Genomic DNA, 17,095 nt, shown 5'->3' with positions numbered 1-17,095 from the left:
TAGGTTGTTATAGCTAAACCAATTAATATTCTTTTATTATGTATATTTATATATAATTAATCAATATTTATTTTTTCTCTTTTATTATTCCAACAATTGTTTAAATATTTTTAAAGAAATTAATCAAACAGTTATTTAATATTAGAGTATAGAACTAAATTTAAGATTTTTTATTAAAAATGGATAACGATAATAAATATAATAATAGTGAAGATGTTGCAATTATTGGTGTTGGATTTCGTTTACCAGGTAATTCTAATACACCTGACCAGTTTTGGGAAAATTTAAAAAATAAATTCAATGGTATTGTTGACGCTACAAAAGAATATCAAAGATGGGGCGAAAATCATTTTTATTCAGGAGAAATAAAAAGTAAAAATGCTGGATTGGTATCAATTGATGAATGGAAATCATTTGACCCATTATTATTCAGTATTGCCCCAAATGAGTTGGGAATTACGGATCCACAACAAAGACTGTTACTCAAATCAACATTTGAAGCATTAGAAGATGCCGGTCTTGACCCATTACAAGGAATGAGAGGTACCAACACTAGTGTGTACATCGGTGCCACTACTTCAGACTATAAAATGTCATCTTATACTGAAAAAGATAATAGTATCAATTCTTTAAATACTAATTTACATACAATGTCAAATCGTATTTCATACTGTTTCGATTTTCGTGGTCAATCTTTAACTTTAGATACTGCCTGCTCAAGCTCTTCAAATGCAATCCAACTTGGTTATAAATCCATTATCAATGGAGACTCTGAATATTCAATTGTCGGTGGTTCCAATTTAATATTAGGTAATTATAATATTTTATTATTATTTTAATACCCTATTAATCATTTTAAAAATACTAACTCTGTATTACCATTTTTATAAAAGATACACAATACACCAAAGCTGTATCATATCTAAACATGACAGGTGCCGGGGGATATTGCAAATCATTTGACTCTGTTGCAGATGGGTTCGTACGTGCAGAAGGCAGTGGTATACTTGTATTAAAAAAATTATCAAATGCCATAAAAGATGGCAACAATATATACTGCGTTATCAAAGGTGTTAACTCTAATGCAGATGGTACTTTCAACAAAACAACATTTTTCGCACCATCAAAATATGCACAACATGCAAATCTTGAAAAAGTATTATTAGACAGTAAAACCAATCCAAGTGATATTGACTACTTTGAGTGTCATGGCACTGGTACTCCAACAGGTGATCCAATAGAAACTGAAGCAATATCAATGTCATTAAAAGATCATCGTTCAAACAACTCTCCATTATTAATTGGTTCAGTAAAATCCAACATTGGTCATTTAGAACCTGCATCAGGTGTTGCATCAGTCATTAAATGCTGCTTAATGTTCAAACATCGTCAATTTGCACCAAACATTCACTTTAATAACCCAAATCCAAATATAAAGTTTAATGAATGGAATATGAAAGTTGTGACAGACCTAACTCCATTCCCAAAAAACAAATTAGTAACAATCGGTGTAAATAATTTCGGCGCAACAGGTTCAAATGTTTGTATAATCTTAAAAGAATATAATCAACAATCACAACTACAAACGTCTCAAAAATCAAAAAATGAAATAAACTATTTAATTCCATTTTCTGCAAATTCAAAAACATCATTAGAAGACTACAAATCAAAAATTTTAAATAATATATCCAACTATTCAAACAAAATTGAATTTGACGATTTCATTAAACATCAAGTATTTTGTAAATCACCAAACTTTTTACAAAGATCAGTTATCAGTGCCAAAGATTGGAATAGTTTCAATGATAACTTTAAAAATCAAATCAAAACCTCAAGTAATAAATCATACAATATTTTACATAAACACTCAAATCCAGAAATTATTTTTGTAATGTGTGGTCAAGGCCCTCAATATACCAGCATGTCACTCAAACTATATGAAAACAATACAATATTTAGAAAATCAATGGATATGATAAATGAAAAGTTGAGCAACCATGCTGGATTCAATATTTTAGAAAAACTAAGATCAATCGACCCCACAGATAAGAAATCAATTAACGATCCATTAATTACCCAAACATCATTATTTATCGTTCAATTTTCATTAATAGAACTATATAAACATTGGGGAATTAAACCATCTATTATCGTTGGTCACTCTTTTGGTGAGTTAACTTCAACCTATTGTTCTGGTATGCTTGACTTAGATGATGTATGTTATTTGGTTTACCAAAGAGCAAGATTACAAAGTTTAACAGTAACAAATAATCAAGATAAATCTTTAAATTCAAGAATGCTTGTAATTAATATCAGTGAAGAACAATTCAATCAAAAATATTCATCTAGATATCCAGATATTACAATATGTTGTTATAACTCACCATCATCGATTGTAGTCGGAGGTAATGAAACCAAACTAATTGAAATTTTTAACGAATCAAAATCAAACGGTATATTCTCAGCATTCCTTGGTGTACAAACAGCATTCCATTCATCAGCTCAAGAAAGTATAAAGGATCTTGTTTATTCATTAAAACAAATTAAATATAACAAACCAACAATTCCAACATTTTCAACCGTAACAGGTGAACTATTTGGTGATAATGAAATTGAACCTCCAGTTTCACATTATATCTATTCAAATATTAGAGAACCAGTAATGTTTAGTAAAGCCATTGAAAGTATATTCAATCATATTGAAACTCAAAATAAAAACAATAGAGCAATATTTTTAGAGATTTCACCACATCCAACTTTATCATATTATATCAAACAAATGATACCAAAAGAATCAAGCTATTTTAATGAAGATTCAATTTCAGTAATAAACTCATTAAATAAAACCAAATATGATACTCAAGAAATTCAAAACACAATTTCACAACTATATTGCAAAGGCTACAATGTCAATTTTAAATCACAGTTTATAAATGAAGATATTTATTTACCATCAGTAATATCAAATACATCTATCCTACCAAGATATCAATGGGATAATAATCAATATTGGTCAGAAAGTGATAGATCTATAAAAGCCAGGACTGAAGGACCATCAATTGATCAAAAAGGATTCTCCATCAACTCACATCAAACTATCTACGAATCATTTATAGATATCAATAGACCACCATTTGAATATTTAAAAGGACACGTTGTAAAAGATAAATATTATTTCCCAGGTTGCGGATATATTGATAACCTTATATCAATTTTCAACTCTAAAGATTTTATTATACCATATTTAGAATTCAAGACACCTTTAATCTTAAAAGAAAAAGAAGTCAAACATTTACAAACATCAATAACAAAAACCTCAAGAAACGAATACAAAGTTAGCTTTAGCTTCAAAGACAACAATGAATGGGTAGAAACATCTCTTGGTAAAATTCATGTTTTCAATTTTGAAACACCAATTGAAAAACTTAATTTTGAGAAATTAAAATTAAAATGTGGCAACACAAAACTTTCAAAAGATGAACTATACACACACATCAAATCTAAAACCGGATTATCATACTTAAATCATTTCAAGAGAGTTGAAGAATGTTATCAAGGTGATGGATGCACATTTTCAAAGATATCATTAAATCCATCAATTACAAGTTTTAAAAAGTCATTCCTCGATCCATCAATTATTGATACAACACTTCATGGTTTCCTATCATATATCGAAGATCCATGTCAAATTGTATTTGATAGAGTCGAAGACTATAAAGTCTATTCCACAAATATTCCAAGTGATATTTCAAATCATACACATATCTATTGTTATTCAGAGTATTTAGGTAAATTTGGAGAATCTTTAACTTCGTCACTCAAAATAATGTTAAATGATGGTACTGTTATCATTGAAGCAGATAAAGTTGTATGTACATCATTAATACCAATTAGAGATCCATTGCAAATCCAAAATCCAAATAATGAACTATTTTCAATGTATTGGCAAGAACGTGATTCATTAGTACAAAAATCAACACTCAATAACTTATCATTCAATAATCCAGATTATGACAACAATATTCTAACAATCATTGAAAATTCAATTATACCAATTAAAAATGAAAAAGCAATATTCAGAATACTTCAAATATCAAATAACTATGAACTATCAACAGATATCATCAACTTGATTAACACAACACTATCAAATAATTCAGAAATTGATATAGAGTTTTCAATCGGTTTAGAATCGAACCAAGAGATTAAAGATATCAAATCACAACTACCATCATTTAATGGAAGTTTATTATTAAAAGAAATTAATTTATATCAAGCATTAATTGAAAAACAACAATTAAAATTCAACTACTATGATATTATAATTTTACCAAAACAATTACAAACAACATCAAAACTAATCAAAGACACTGAAATATTCAACATTTTAAACCCAAAAGGATATTTAATTCATAACAGTAGTCAAAGTGACGAAGAATTAAATGAAATTGGTTTTGAGTTTAATAACTTTATCAATCCAATTACAATTTCACAAAAACCATCAGTTTTATCAAATAATAACTCAATTCCAATATATGATAATATTTTTATTTTTGGTGAAAGTGGTTCATCTGAATCAAATAAGTTTATTAACATTCTTCAAAAATCATATAATAATAACGTTTTAGTTATTTCAAATATAGATGAATTTAATTTACACTCGTCAGAAATAACAGATAACTCATTAATTTATTTTATTACAACCATTAATCAAATTAAAAATCAAAATGATATTGCCAGAGTTACATTGGACTATGTTAATATTAATCAACATCTATTAAAAAATAAACTATCAACAAAACACATAATAGTTTCTACATATTGTCAAAAAGAAGCACTCAACTATACATGTTCAGCTGTAATAGGTGCAAGACGTTATTTCGAAGAATTTATTGATCTCAGACTATTTTCAATTGACTTTGATAATGAATCATTACTTTCAAACAATGTAATCGAAAATATTGAATGTTTAACAAGCACATATCAACATTCTGAATATTTAATTAGAAAAAACATTCCATATTTTGAAAGAATTAAAAAAGAATCAAATTTAAAAACTAAATTTAAATCAACATCGTATAAAGAAAACAATGGATTATTAGCAAAACTTGATCCAAATCTTCAATACAAATTAGCCCCAAAAAAAGTGCTAAACCCGGACTATGTAGAGGTTAAAACTGAAGCAATTGGTATCAACTTCAAAGATAACTTAATTTATCGTGGTTTAGTTCCAGCAGAACTTATTAATTCAAAAGGAGATATTGGTGATCCAGAATTTGGTTTCGAATTTTCAGGTATTATTACAAGAATTGGTGATAATGTTACAGAATATAAAATTGGTGATCAAGTATTCGGCCTTTCAACATCTGCAGCCTCTACTCATATTTATCTTCACAAAAATAATATTTTCATCAAACCAAACAATATTAGTTTTGTTGAAGCTTCAATCATACCTATTGTTTACATGACCTCTCTTTACTGCCTTTTTAATATTGGTAATTTAAATATTGAAGAAAAAGAAAGTGTTTTAATACATACTGGTACAGGTGGTGTCGGTTTATCTGCACTCAATATTTTAAAATGGAAAGGATTTAAATCACACTTGTTTGTTACTGTTGGTTCAAAAGAAAAAGAAGATTATCTAAGAGAACATTATGGATCATTAATTACAGGTATTTACTCCACAAGAAATATTAACTATGTAAAAGAAATCAAACAAAAACTAAAACAACTTGGCTCTCAAAAAGATGGTGTAGATTTAATTTTAAACACATTTTCAAATGAATTTATGGATGCAAACTTTAAATGTTTATGTAAAGGAGGTAGAATTGTAGATGTTTCAACAACACATTTAAATCCACACGAATACACCGATTTTAACAAATTCAAATACAATATTGGTTATCATGCTGTGGAGTTATTAAAATTACCTAATGAAATATATAAAATGCTTTTAAAGAAATTATATGATGGTTTTTCAACCCAAGGTTTAGAACTTATACCAATTAATGTATTTTCAGCTAATAATATCAAAGAAGCAATCGAATTTATGAACGAGAGAAAACTTATTGGTAAAATCTCAGTTAAAATGGATAGTGATGTTTTAACTCCACTTTTAGAAAATTATACTCAAGACTACAACTTTTTAAAACCAGATTATAAAATTAACCATGAAAGTTTAGGTAAAACTGTTTTAGTTACTGGTCAAACAGGTCTTATCTTAGAAATATTAAAATGGATTTCAAAATGCTCAACATCTGTCGAAACCATAATTATTTTATCAAAATCAAAGAAAAGATGGGAAATTGAAAAACTCATTAATGGTTCAAAGAATAATATCAAATATATATTTAAGAGTTGTGATATTGGCGAATATGAATCAATCAGTCAATCAATAAAAGAAATTTATTTAGAAAATAAAGATATTGGTCAAGTGGAATCTATTTTCCATTTCGCTTTTCAATATGTTAACCACGAACCATTAGAAGTCGGTAAAAATGATTTATATGCATCATTAAGCGCAAAATCGTTTGGAGCAATGAATCTACACAACTTATCATTAGAGAAACAATGGGAATTAAAACAATTTATATTAGCTTCTTCAGTTACTGCAATTTTTGGATCACCAATTCAAGTTGGATATACAAGTTCAAATTACTTTTTAGATGCACTTGCAAGACACAGAAGATCATTAGGTTTACCAGCAATTTCAACATTTTGGGGCCTTTTCGAAACTGCAGGTTTCATTTCTAAACAACGTTCAATTGCAAGATTTATCGAAAACATGGGTTTTACACCAATTACTGTAAATCTATTATTAGGATCTCTAGATCTTTTTATTCAAAATCAAGAAATCTCCAACAGTCTTTCTATAAACATTTTCAATGACTCTATCGATAGTTACGCAAACAAACCAGCCAACAGCAAAATTGATTTTATTTCTAATGCAATTCAATCTAAAAACAAACAACTATCTGGTGAAGACTCAGGAGCAACTCAAAAAGTAATTGATAAAATTTCAGAACTCTTGACTATTGAAGCATCAAAAATCAATCATGATTGCCGTTTAATTGATCTTGGATCAGACTCTATGGTTATAATTTCACTTAAAAACTTTATAGATTCAAACTACACTCAAAACCTATTTACAATTTCACAATTGCAAACCCTAACAATTAATAGGATAATCCAAAATATTTCGAAATCTGTAAATGGCAATAATGATAATCATAAAAATAAAAAAACCAATAATGTAAAACCAAATAATCAAAAGATAATTAGCAACAATAACAATAAAGAGTTTTGGGAAAAAGAAATCAAATTAAACAACACAGTCAAAAATTTGGCAAATACTTCAATAGATTTTAACAAACTTTTAGCAAATGACTTAAATGTCCTTTTAACTGGTACATCAGGTTATTTAGGTGTTTATTTGTTATCGAATTTATTAAAAAGATCAAATTGCTCAAAAATCTATTGTTTAGTTAGAAATAAAAAATCAAATAATGAAGCATTAGAAACAATTATAAACAACTTAAAATATCATAGATTATACGAACAAATAACAGAAAATGAATTTAAAAAGATTGAAATTGTTTTAGGTGATATTTCCATTCAGAAATTTGGCCTTCAAGATGAACAATATAATAATATAGCTTCAAATATTAACTTAATAATAAATTGCGGTGCCTATACCAATTTAATATCTCCATATTCAGAATGTAAACCAATTAACGTTGCATCAACATATGAAATGCTTAAATTTGCAAACCACAATGAAAAACTAATTAAACCAATTGTTCACATTTCATCATTTTCAATATTCACAAATATTCAAAGAGAAGAATTTGAAGACTCATTCATACCATCAGTCGACCAAATTGAACAAAGTGAAAACGGTTATGGTCAATCTAAAATCGTTTCAGAATATTTAGTCAGAGAAGCTTCAAACAGAGGAATACCATCAATTGTATTAAGATTACCATTTATATTTGCAAATCCATACACTGGTATCGGAAATAAAAATGACTTTGTACAACTATTTATTCAACAATGCTACAAATTTAAAATATATCCAGATCAATTTAAAAATCTTACTAATTTAGCACCAATTACTTGGATATCAGATAATGTATGCAAAATGATATTAAATACAAACTGTTGGGAAAACAACTCATCCAAATCGTACAACTTAATCAGTGACACATTTAAAATCAGCGATGTATTAGAACAACTTTCAAAAGAATATAATATACAAAAACTAGACTACATCGATTGGAGATCAATATTAATTGAATCAAAGAATGAATCATGTAATAAAATATTAATTTTAGACCCACACAAATCCCTTTTCACCCCAAATCTAAAAGCAACCAGTTCAACAATCAAATTATTAGAATCAATGAATTCAAAATACAATGATTCATTTGTTACAATCAGTATGATAAAAAAACATATTGACTTTCATTTCAAATAAAACTTTATTGATCTCTTAATATTTATAACAACAGAGATAAAAACTAGAAACTTATAAAAGTAAAAAACTATAACATATAAAAAAACAAATAAAAAACATATATTCATTTATTTTATTATCATTTTTATTTTATTTTATTTTATTTAAATTAATTTAAAATATAATTTAGTCATGATGAAAACTTTGGAGTTAGATTCATTTCATTTTCTTATTGGACAATTTTGTATTGTGGAAACCACATATAGATTATAAAAACGACATATAAATATAAAAAACCATCCACCCTCCACTATATGAATTCCTACTTGATAAACTTTTAATGTATAAGAAATAAATTAAAAATTCTTCACAAAATTATTATAATATTTTATTTTATATAATTATCAACATACATTATTAAAAAAAAAAGAATAATCTATAAAAAGTATTTTTAAAATGGAGTTCAAAAAGAGGCCAAAAATTACAAATATAAATAAAAGTTAATATTAAATAAATATTTTTAATTTTAATAATTATAATTTTTTAATTAAAAATTTTTTTAATTTTTTTTTTTTTACAAATTCGCACAAAAAAAATTTAAATCTAAGATTTAAACCCTTTTTTTATATTGCAAATAATTTAATAAATACATATTAACACTTATAAATCTCCATAATACTTTTTATTTATTTTTTTTAAAATTAGCAAAGTAATTCATCCCTACAATATATCTTATAAAAACCCATCTATTTAAAAACTTTAAAACTATTTTTTTTATATAAACTAAATTATAATTATATTTAATTGTTTATTATTCTGTATAGCTACAACCAATAAAATCAATATATATAATATAAAATTTTATTAAACCATTTAAATGGTTTATCTTTTATAAAATTTTTTTTTTTTGTTTTTTTTTCTGCAATTTTTTTTCAATATTTTTGTTTTTTAAAAAATTATCTAAATAGTTATTAAACATTAGAATATAGAACTAAATAAAAGATTTTTTTAAAAATGGATAGCTATAAAATATATAATAATATTGATGATGTAGCAATTATTGGTGTTGGATTTCGTTTACCAGGTAATTCTAATACACCTTACCAATTTTGGGAAAATTTAAAAAATAAATTCAATGGTATTGTTGACGCTACAGAAGCATATCAAAGATGGAGCGAAAATCATGTTTATACAGGAGAGATAAAAAGTAAAAATGCTGGATTGGTATCAATTGATGAATGGAAATCATTTGATCCATTATTATTCGGTATTGCTCCAAATGAGTTGGGAATAACTGATCCACAACAAAGACTGTTACTCAAATCAACATTCGAAGCATTGGAAGATGCCGGTCTTGACCCAATACAAGGAATGAGAGGTACCAACACTAGTGTATATATCGGTGCCACTACTTCAGACTATAAAATGACAGCTTATACTGAAAAAGATAATAGTATTAATTCTTTAAATAGTAGTTTACATACAATGTCAAATCGTATTTCATACTGTTTCGATTTTCGTGGTCAATCTTTAACTTTAGATACTGCCTGCTCAAGCTCTTCAAATGCAATACATCTTGGTTATAAATCCATTATCAATAGAGACTCTGAATATTCAATTGTCGGTGGTTCCAATTTAATGCTAGGTAATTATTATATTTTATTATAATTTAAATACCCTATTAATCAATGTAACCAATACTAACTCTGTATTACCATTTTTTTTAAAAAAGATACTCTATATACAAAAGCTGTAACATATCTAAACATGGCAGGTGCCGGGGGGTATTGCAAAACATTTGATGCTGCTGCAGATGGGTTTGTACGTGCAGAAGGTTGTGGTGTACTTGTATTAAAAAAATTATCAAATGCAATCAAAGATGGCAACAATATATACTGCGTTATCAAAGGTGCAAACTCTAATGCAGATGGTACTTTCAACAAAACAACATTTTTCGCACCATCAAAATATGCACAACATGCAAATCTTGAAAAATTATTATTAGACAGTAAAACCCATCCAAGTGATATTGACTACTTTGAGTGTCATGGTACTGGTACTCCAACAGGTGATCCAATAGAAACTGAAGCAATATCAATGTCATTAAAAGATCATCGTTCAAACAACTCTCCATTATTAATTGGTTCAGTAAAGTCCAACATTGGTCATTTAGAACCTGCATCAGGTGTTGCATCAATCATTAAATGCTGCTTAATGTTCAAGCATCGTCAATTTGCACCAAACATTCACTTTAATAACCCAAATCCAAATATAAAGTTTAATGAATGGAATATGAAAGTTGTGACAGACCTAACTCCATTCCCAAAAAACAAATTAGTAACAATCGGTGTAAATAATTTCGGCGCAACAGGTTCAAATGTTTGTATAATCTTAAAAGAATATAATCAACAATCACAACTACAAACGTCTCAAAAATCAAAAAATGAAATAAACTATTTAATTCCATTTTCTGCAAATTCAAAAACATCATTAGAAGACTACAAATCAAAAATTTTAAATAATATATCCAACTATTCAAACAAAATTGAATTTAACGATTTCATTAAACATCAAGTATTTTGTAAATCACCAAACTTTTTACAAAGATCAGTTATCAGTGCCAAAGATTGGAATAGTTTCAATGATAACTTTAAAAATCAAATCAAAACCTCAAGTAATAAATCATACAATATTTTACACAAACACTCAAATCCAGAAATTATTTTTGTAATGTGTGGTCAAGGCGCTCAATACACCAGCATGGCACTCAAACTATATGAAAACAATACAATATTTAGAAAATCAATGGATATGATAAATGAAAAGTTGAGCAACCATGCTGGATTCAATATTTTAGAAAAACTTAGATCAATCGACCCCACAGATAAGAAATCAATTAACGATCCATTAATAGCTCAAACATCATTATTTATCGTTCAATTTTCATTAATAGAACTATATAAACATTGGGGAATTAAACCATCTATTATCGTTGGTCACTCTTTTGGTGAGTTAACTTCAACCTATTGTTCTGGTATGCTTGACTTAGATGATGTATGTTATTTGGTTTACCAAAGAGCAAGATTACAAAGTTTAACAGTAACAAATAATCAAGATAAATCTTTAAATTCAAGAATGCTTGTAATTAATATCAGTGAAGAACAATTCAATCAAAAATATTCATCTGGATATCCAGATATTACAATTTGTTGTTATAACTCACCATCGTCTATTGTTGTCGGAGGTAATGAAACCAAACTAATTGAAATTTTTAACGAATCAAAATCAGACGGTATATTCTCAGCATTCCTTGGTGCACAAATAGCATTCCATTCATCAGCTCAAGAAAGTATAAAGGATCTTGTTTATTCATTAAAACAAATTAAATATAACAAACCAACTATTCCAACATTTTCAACAGTAACAGGTGAACTATTTGGTGATAATGAAATTGAACCTCCTGCTTCACAATATATCTATTCAAATATTAGAGAACCAGTAATGTTTAGTAAAGCAATTGAAAATATATTCAATCATATTGAAACTCAAAATAAAAACAATAGAGCAATATTTTTAGAGATTTCACCACATCCAACTTTATCATATTATATCAAACAAATGATACCAAAAGAATCAAGCTATTTTAATGAAGATTCAATTTCAGTAATAAACTCATTAAATAAAACCAAAGATGATACTCAAGAAATTCAAAACACAATTTCACAACTATTTTGCAAAGGCTATAATGTCAATTTTAAATCACAGTTTATAAATGAAGATATTTATCTACCATCAGTAATATCAAATACATCTATACTACCAAGATATCGATGGGATAATAATCAATATTGGTCAGAAAGTGTCAGATCTATAAAAGCCAGAACTGAAGGACCATCAATTGATCAAAAAGGGTTCTCCATCAACTCAAATCAAACTATCTACGAATCATTTATAGATATCACTAGACCACCATTTGAATATTTAAAAGGACACGTTGTAAAAGATAAATATTACTTCCCAGGTTGCGGATATATTGATAACCTTGTATCAATCTTCAACTCTAAAGATTTTATTATACCATATTTAGAATTCAAGACACCTTTAATCTTAAAAGAAAAAGAAGTCAAACACTTACAAACATCAATAACAAAAACCTCAAGAAACGAATACAAAGTTAGCTTTAGCTTCAAAGACAACAATGAATGGGTAGAAACATCTCTTGGTAAAATTCATGTTTTCAATTTTGAAACACCAATTGAAAAACTTAATTTTGAGAAATTAAAATTAAAATGTGGCAACACAAAACTTTCAAAAGATGAATTATACACACACATCAAATCTAAAACCGGATTATCATACTTAAATCATTTCAAGAGAGTTGAAGAATGTTATCAAGGCGATGGATGCACATTTTCAAAGATATCATTAAATCCATCAATTACAAGTTTTAAAAAGTCATTCCTCGATCCATCAATTATTGATACAACACTTCATGGTTTCCTATCATATATCGAAGATCCATGTCAAATTGTATTGGATAGAGTCGAAGACTATAAAGTCTATTCCACAAATATTCCAAGTGATATTTCAAATCATACACATATCTATTGTTATTCAGAGTTTTTAGGTAAATTTGGAGAATCTTTAACTTCATCACTCAAAATTATGTTAGATGATGGTACTGTTATCATTGAAGCAGATAAAGTTGTATGTACATCATTAATACCAATTAGAGATCCATTGCAAATCCAAAATCCAAATAATGAACTATTTTCAATGTATTGGCAAGAACGTGATTCATTAGTCCAAAAATCAACACTCAATAACTTATCATTCAATAATCCAGATTATGACAACAATATTCTAACAATCATTGAAAATTCAATTATACCAATTAAAAATGAAAAAGCAATATTCAGAATACTTCAAATATCAAATAACTATGAACTATCAACAAATATCATCAATTTGATCAACACAACACTATCAAACAATTCAGAAATTGATATAGAGTTTTCAATCGGTTTTGAATCTAACCAAGAGATTAAAGATATCAAATCACAACTACCATCATTTAATGGAAGTTTATTATTAAAAGAAATTAATTTAAATCAAGCATTAATTGAAAAACAACAATTAAAATGCAACTACTATGATATTATAATTTTACCAAAACAATTACAAACAACATCAAAACTAATCAAAGACACTGAAATATTCAACATTTTAAATCCAAAAGGATATTTAATTCATAACAGTAATCAAAATGACGAAAAATTAAATGAAATTGGTTTTGAGTTTAATAAATTTATCAATCCAATTACAATTTCACAAAAACCATCAGTTTTATCAAATAATAACTCAATTCCAATATATGATAATATTTTTATTTTTGGTGAAAGTGGTTCATCTGAATCAAATAAGTTTATTAACATTCTTCAAAAATCATATAATAATAACGTTTTAGTTTTTTCAAATATAGATGAATTTAATTTATACTCGTCAGAAATCACAGATAACTCATTGATTTATTTCATTACAACCATTAATCAAATTAAAAATCAAAAGGATATTGCCAGAGTTACATTGGACTATGTTAATATTAATCAACATCTATTAAAAAATAAATTATCAACAAAACACATAATAGTTTCTACATATTGCCAAAAAGAAGCACTCAACTATACATGTTCAGCTGTAATCGGTGCAAGACGTTATTTCGAAGAATTTATTGATCTCAGACTATTTTCAATTGACTTTGATAATGAATCATTACTTTCAAACAATGTAATCGAAAATATTGAATGTTTAACAAGCACATACCAACATTCTGAATATTTAATTAGAAAAAACATTCCATATTTCGAAAGAATTAAAAAAGAATCAAATTTAAAAACTAAATTTAAATCGACATCGTATCAAGAAAACAATGGATTATTAGCAAAACTTGATCCAAATCTTCAATACAAATTAGCCCCAAAAAAAGTACTAAACCCAGACTATGTAGAGGTTAAAACTGAAGCAATTGGTATCAATTTCAAAGATAACTTAATTTATCGTGGTTTAGTTCCAGCAGAACTTATTAATTCAAAAGGAGATATTAGTGATCCAGAATTTGGTTTGGATTTTTCAGGTATTATTACAAGAATTGGTGATAATGTTACAGAATATAAAATTGGTGATCAAGTATTTGGCATTTCAACATCTGCATCCTCTACTCATGTTTATCCTCACAAAAATAATATTTTCATCAAACCAAACAATATTAGTTTTGTTGAAGCTTCAATCATACCTATTGTTTACATGACCTCACTTTACTCTCTTTTTTATATTGGTAATTTAAATATAGAAGAAAAAGAAAGTGTTTTAATACATACTGGTACAGGTGGTGTCGGTTTATCTGCACTCAATATTTTAAAATGGAAAGGATTTAAATCACACTTGTTTGTTACTGTTGGTTCAAAAGAAAAAGAAGATTATCTAAGAGAACATTATGGATCATTAATTACAGGTATTTACTCCACAAGAAATATTAACTATGTAAAAGAAATCAAACAGAAACTAAAACAACTTGGCTCTCAAAAAGATGGTGTAGATTTAATTTTAAACACATTTTCAAATGAATTTATGGATGCAAACTTTAAATGTTTATGTAAAGGCGGTAGAATTGTAGATGTTTCGGTAACACATTTAAATGCAAACGAATACACCGATTTTAACAAATTCAAATACAATATTGGTTACCATGCTGTGGAGATATCAAAACTACATAACAAATTATTTAGAATGCTATTAAAAGAATTATATGATGGTTTTTCAAATCAGAGTTTAGAACTTATACCAATTAAAGAAATTTCAGTTAATAATATCAAAGAAGCAATCGAATTTATGAACGAGAGAAAACTTATTGGTAAAATCTCAGTTAAAATGGATAGTGATGTTTTAACTCCTCTTTTAGAAAATAATAATCAAGACTACAACTGTTTAAAACCAGATTATAAAATCAACCATGAAAGTTTAGGTAAAACTGTTTTAGTGACTGGTCAAACAGGTCTTATCTTAGAAATATTAAAATGGATTTCAAAATGCTCAACATCTGTCGATACTATAATTATTTTATCAAAATCAAAGAAAAGATGGGAAATTGAAAAACTCATTAATGGTTCAGAGAATAATATCAAATATATATTTAAGAGTTGTGATATTGGCGAATATGAGTCAATCAGTCAATCAATTAAAGAAATTTATTTAGAAAATAAAGATATTGGTCAAGTGGAATCTATTTTCCATTTCGCTTTTCAATATGTTAATCACGAACCATTAGAAGTCAGTAAAAACGATTTATATGCATCATTAAGCGCAAAATCGTTTGGAGCAATGAATCTACACAACTTATCATTAGAAAACCAATGGGATTTAAAACAATTTATATTAGCTTCCTCAGTTACTGCAATTTTTGGATCACCAATTCAAGTTGGATATACAAGTTCAAATTACTTTTTAGATGCACTTGCAAGACACAGAAGATCATTAGGTTTACCAGCAATTTCAACATTTTGGGGTCTTTTTGAAACTGCAGGTTTTATTTCAAAACAACGTTCAATTGCAAGATTTATCGAAAACTTGGGATTTTCACCAATTACTGTAAATCTATTATTAGGATCTCTAGATCTTTTTATTCAAAATCAAGAAATCTCCAACAGTCTTTCTGTAAACATTTTCAATGACTCTATCGATAGTTACGCAAACAAACCAGCCAACAGCAAAATTGATTTTATTTCTAATGCAATTCAATCTAAAAACAAACAACTATCTGGTGAAGACTCAGGAGCAATTCAAAAAGTAATTGATAAAATTTCAGAACTCTTAACAATTGAAGCATCAAAAATCAATCATGATTGCCGTTTAATTGATCTTGGATCAGACTCTATGGTTATAATTTCACTTAAAAACTTTATAGATTCAAACTACACTCAAAACCTATTTACAATTTCCCAAATACAAACTTTTACAATTGGTGTACTACTTCAAAATATTTCGAAATCTCTAAATGGCAATAATAATAATAAAAAAACTAATCAAAAGATAATTAGCAACAATAACAATAAAGAGTTTTGGGAAAAAGAAATTAAATTAAACAACACAGTCAAAAATTTGGCAAATACTTCGATAGATTTTAACAATCTTTTAGCAAACGACTTAAATGTCCTTTTAACTGGTACATCAGGTTATTTAGGTGTTTATTTGTTATCGAATTTATTAAAAAGATCAAATTGCTCAAAAATCTATTGTTTAGTTAGAAATAAAAAATCAAATAATGAAGCATTAGAAACAATTATAAACAACTTAAAATATCATAGATTATACGAACAAATAACAGCAAATGAATTTAAAAAGATTGAAATTATTTTAGGTGATATTTCCATTCAGCAATTTGGCCTTCAAGATGGACAATATAATAATATAGCTTCAAATATCAATTTAATAATAAATTGTGGTGCCAATACCAATTTAATATCTCCATATTCAGAATGTAAACCAATTAACGTTGCATCAACATATGAAATGCTTAAATTTTGCAAACCCAGAGTGAAAAACTAATTAAAACCGATTTGTTCACGTTTCGTCCTTTTCAATATT

The 17,095-nt window shown here is 27.0% G+C and overlaps 2 protein-coding genes across 2 annotated transcripts; both read left to right on the top strand.

Annotated features, from left to right (window-relative positions):
• Positions 1 to 179: 179 nt before the first annotated feature.
• On the top strand, positions 180 to 8,476 carry DICPUDRAFT_149068 (uncharacterized protein; the record flags this gene model as incomplete). The annotated part of the gene is made up of 2 exons (XM_003285177.1): positions 180 to 810; positions 894 to 8,476. 2 exons carry the CDS (start codon positions 180 to 182, stop codon positions 8,474 to 8,476), a joined length of 8,214 nt encoding a protein of 2,737 aa, XP_003285225.1.
• Positions 8,477 to 9,469: 993 nt separating this feature from the next.
• Positions 9,470 to 17,056, top strand: DICPUDRAFT_149067 (uncharacterized protein; the record flags this gene model as incomplete). The annotated part of the gene is made up of 2 exons (XM_003285176.1): positions 9,470 to 10,100; positions 10,188 to 17,056. The coding sequence occupies 2 exons, from the start codon at positions 9,470 to 9,472 to the stop codon at positions 17,054 to 17,056; spliced, it is 7,500 nt and encodes a 2,499-aa protein (XP_003285224.1).
• Between the last annotated feature and the right edge of the window lie 39 nt (positions 17,057 to 17,095).

This window comes from Dictyostelium purpureum (genome assembly GCF_000190715.1).
Source record: "Dictyostelium purpureum unplaced genomic scaffold DICPUscaffold_40, whole genome shotgun sequence".
NCBI classification, from domain to species: domain Eukaryota; phylum Evosea; class Eumycetozoa; order Dictyosteliales; family Dictyosteliaceae; genus Dictyostelium; species Dictyostelium purpureum.
This window is presented reverse-complemented; position numbering and strand designations above follow the sequence as displayed.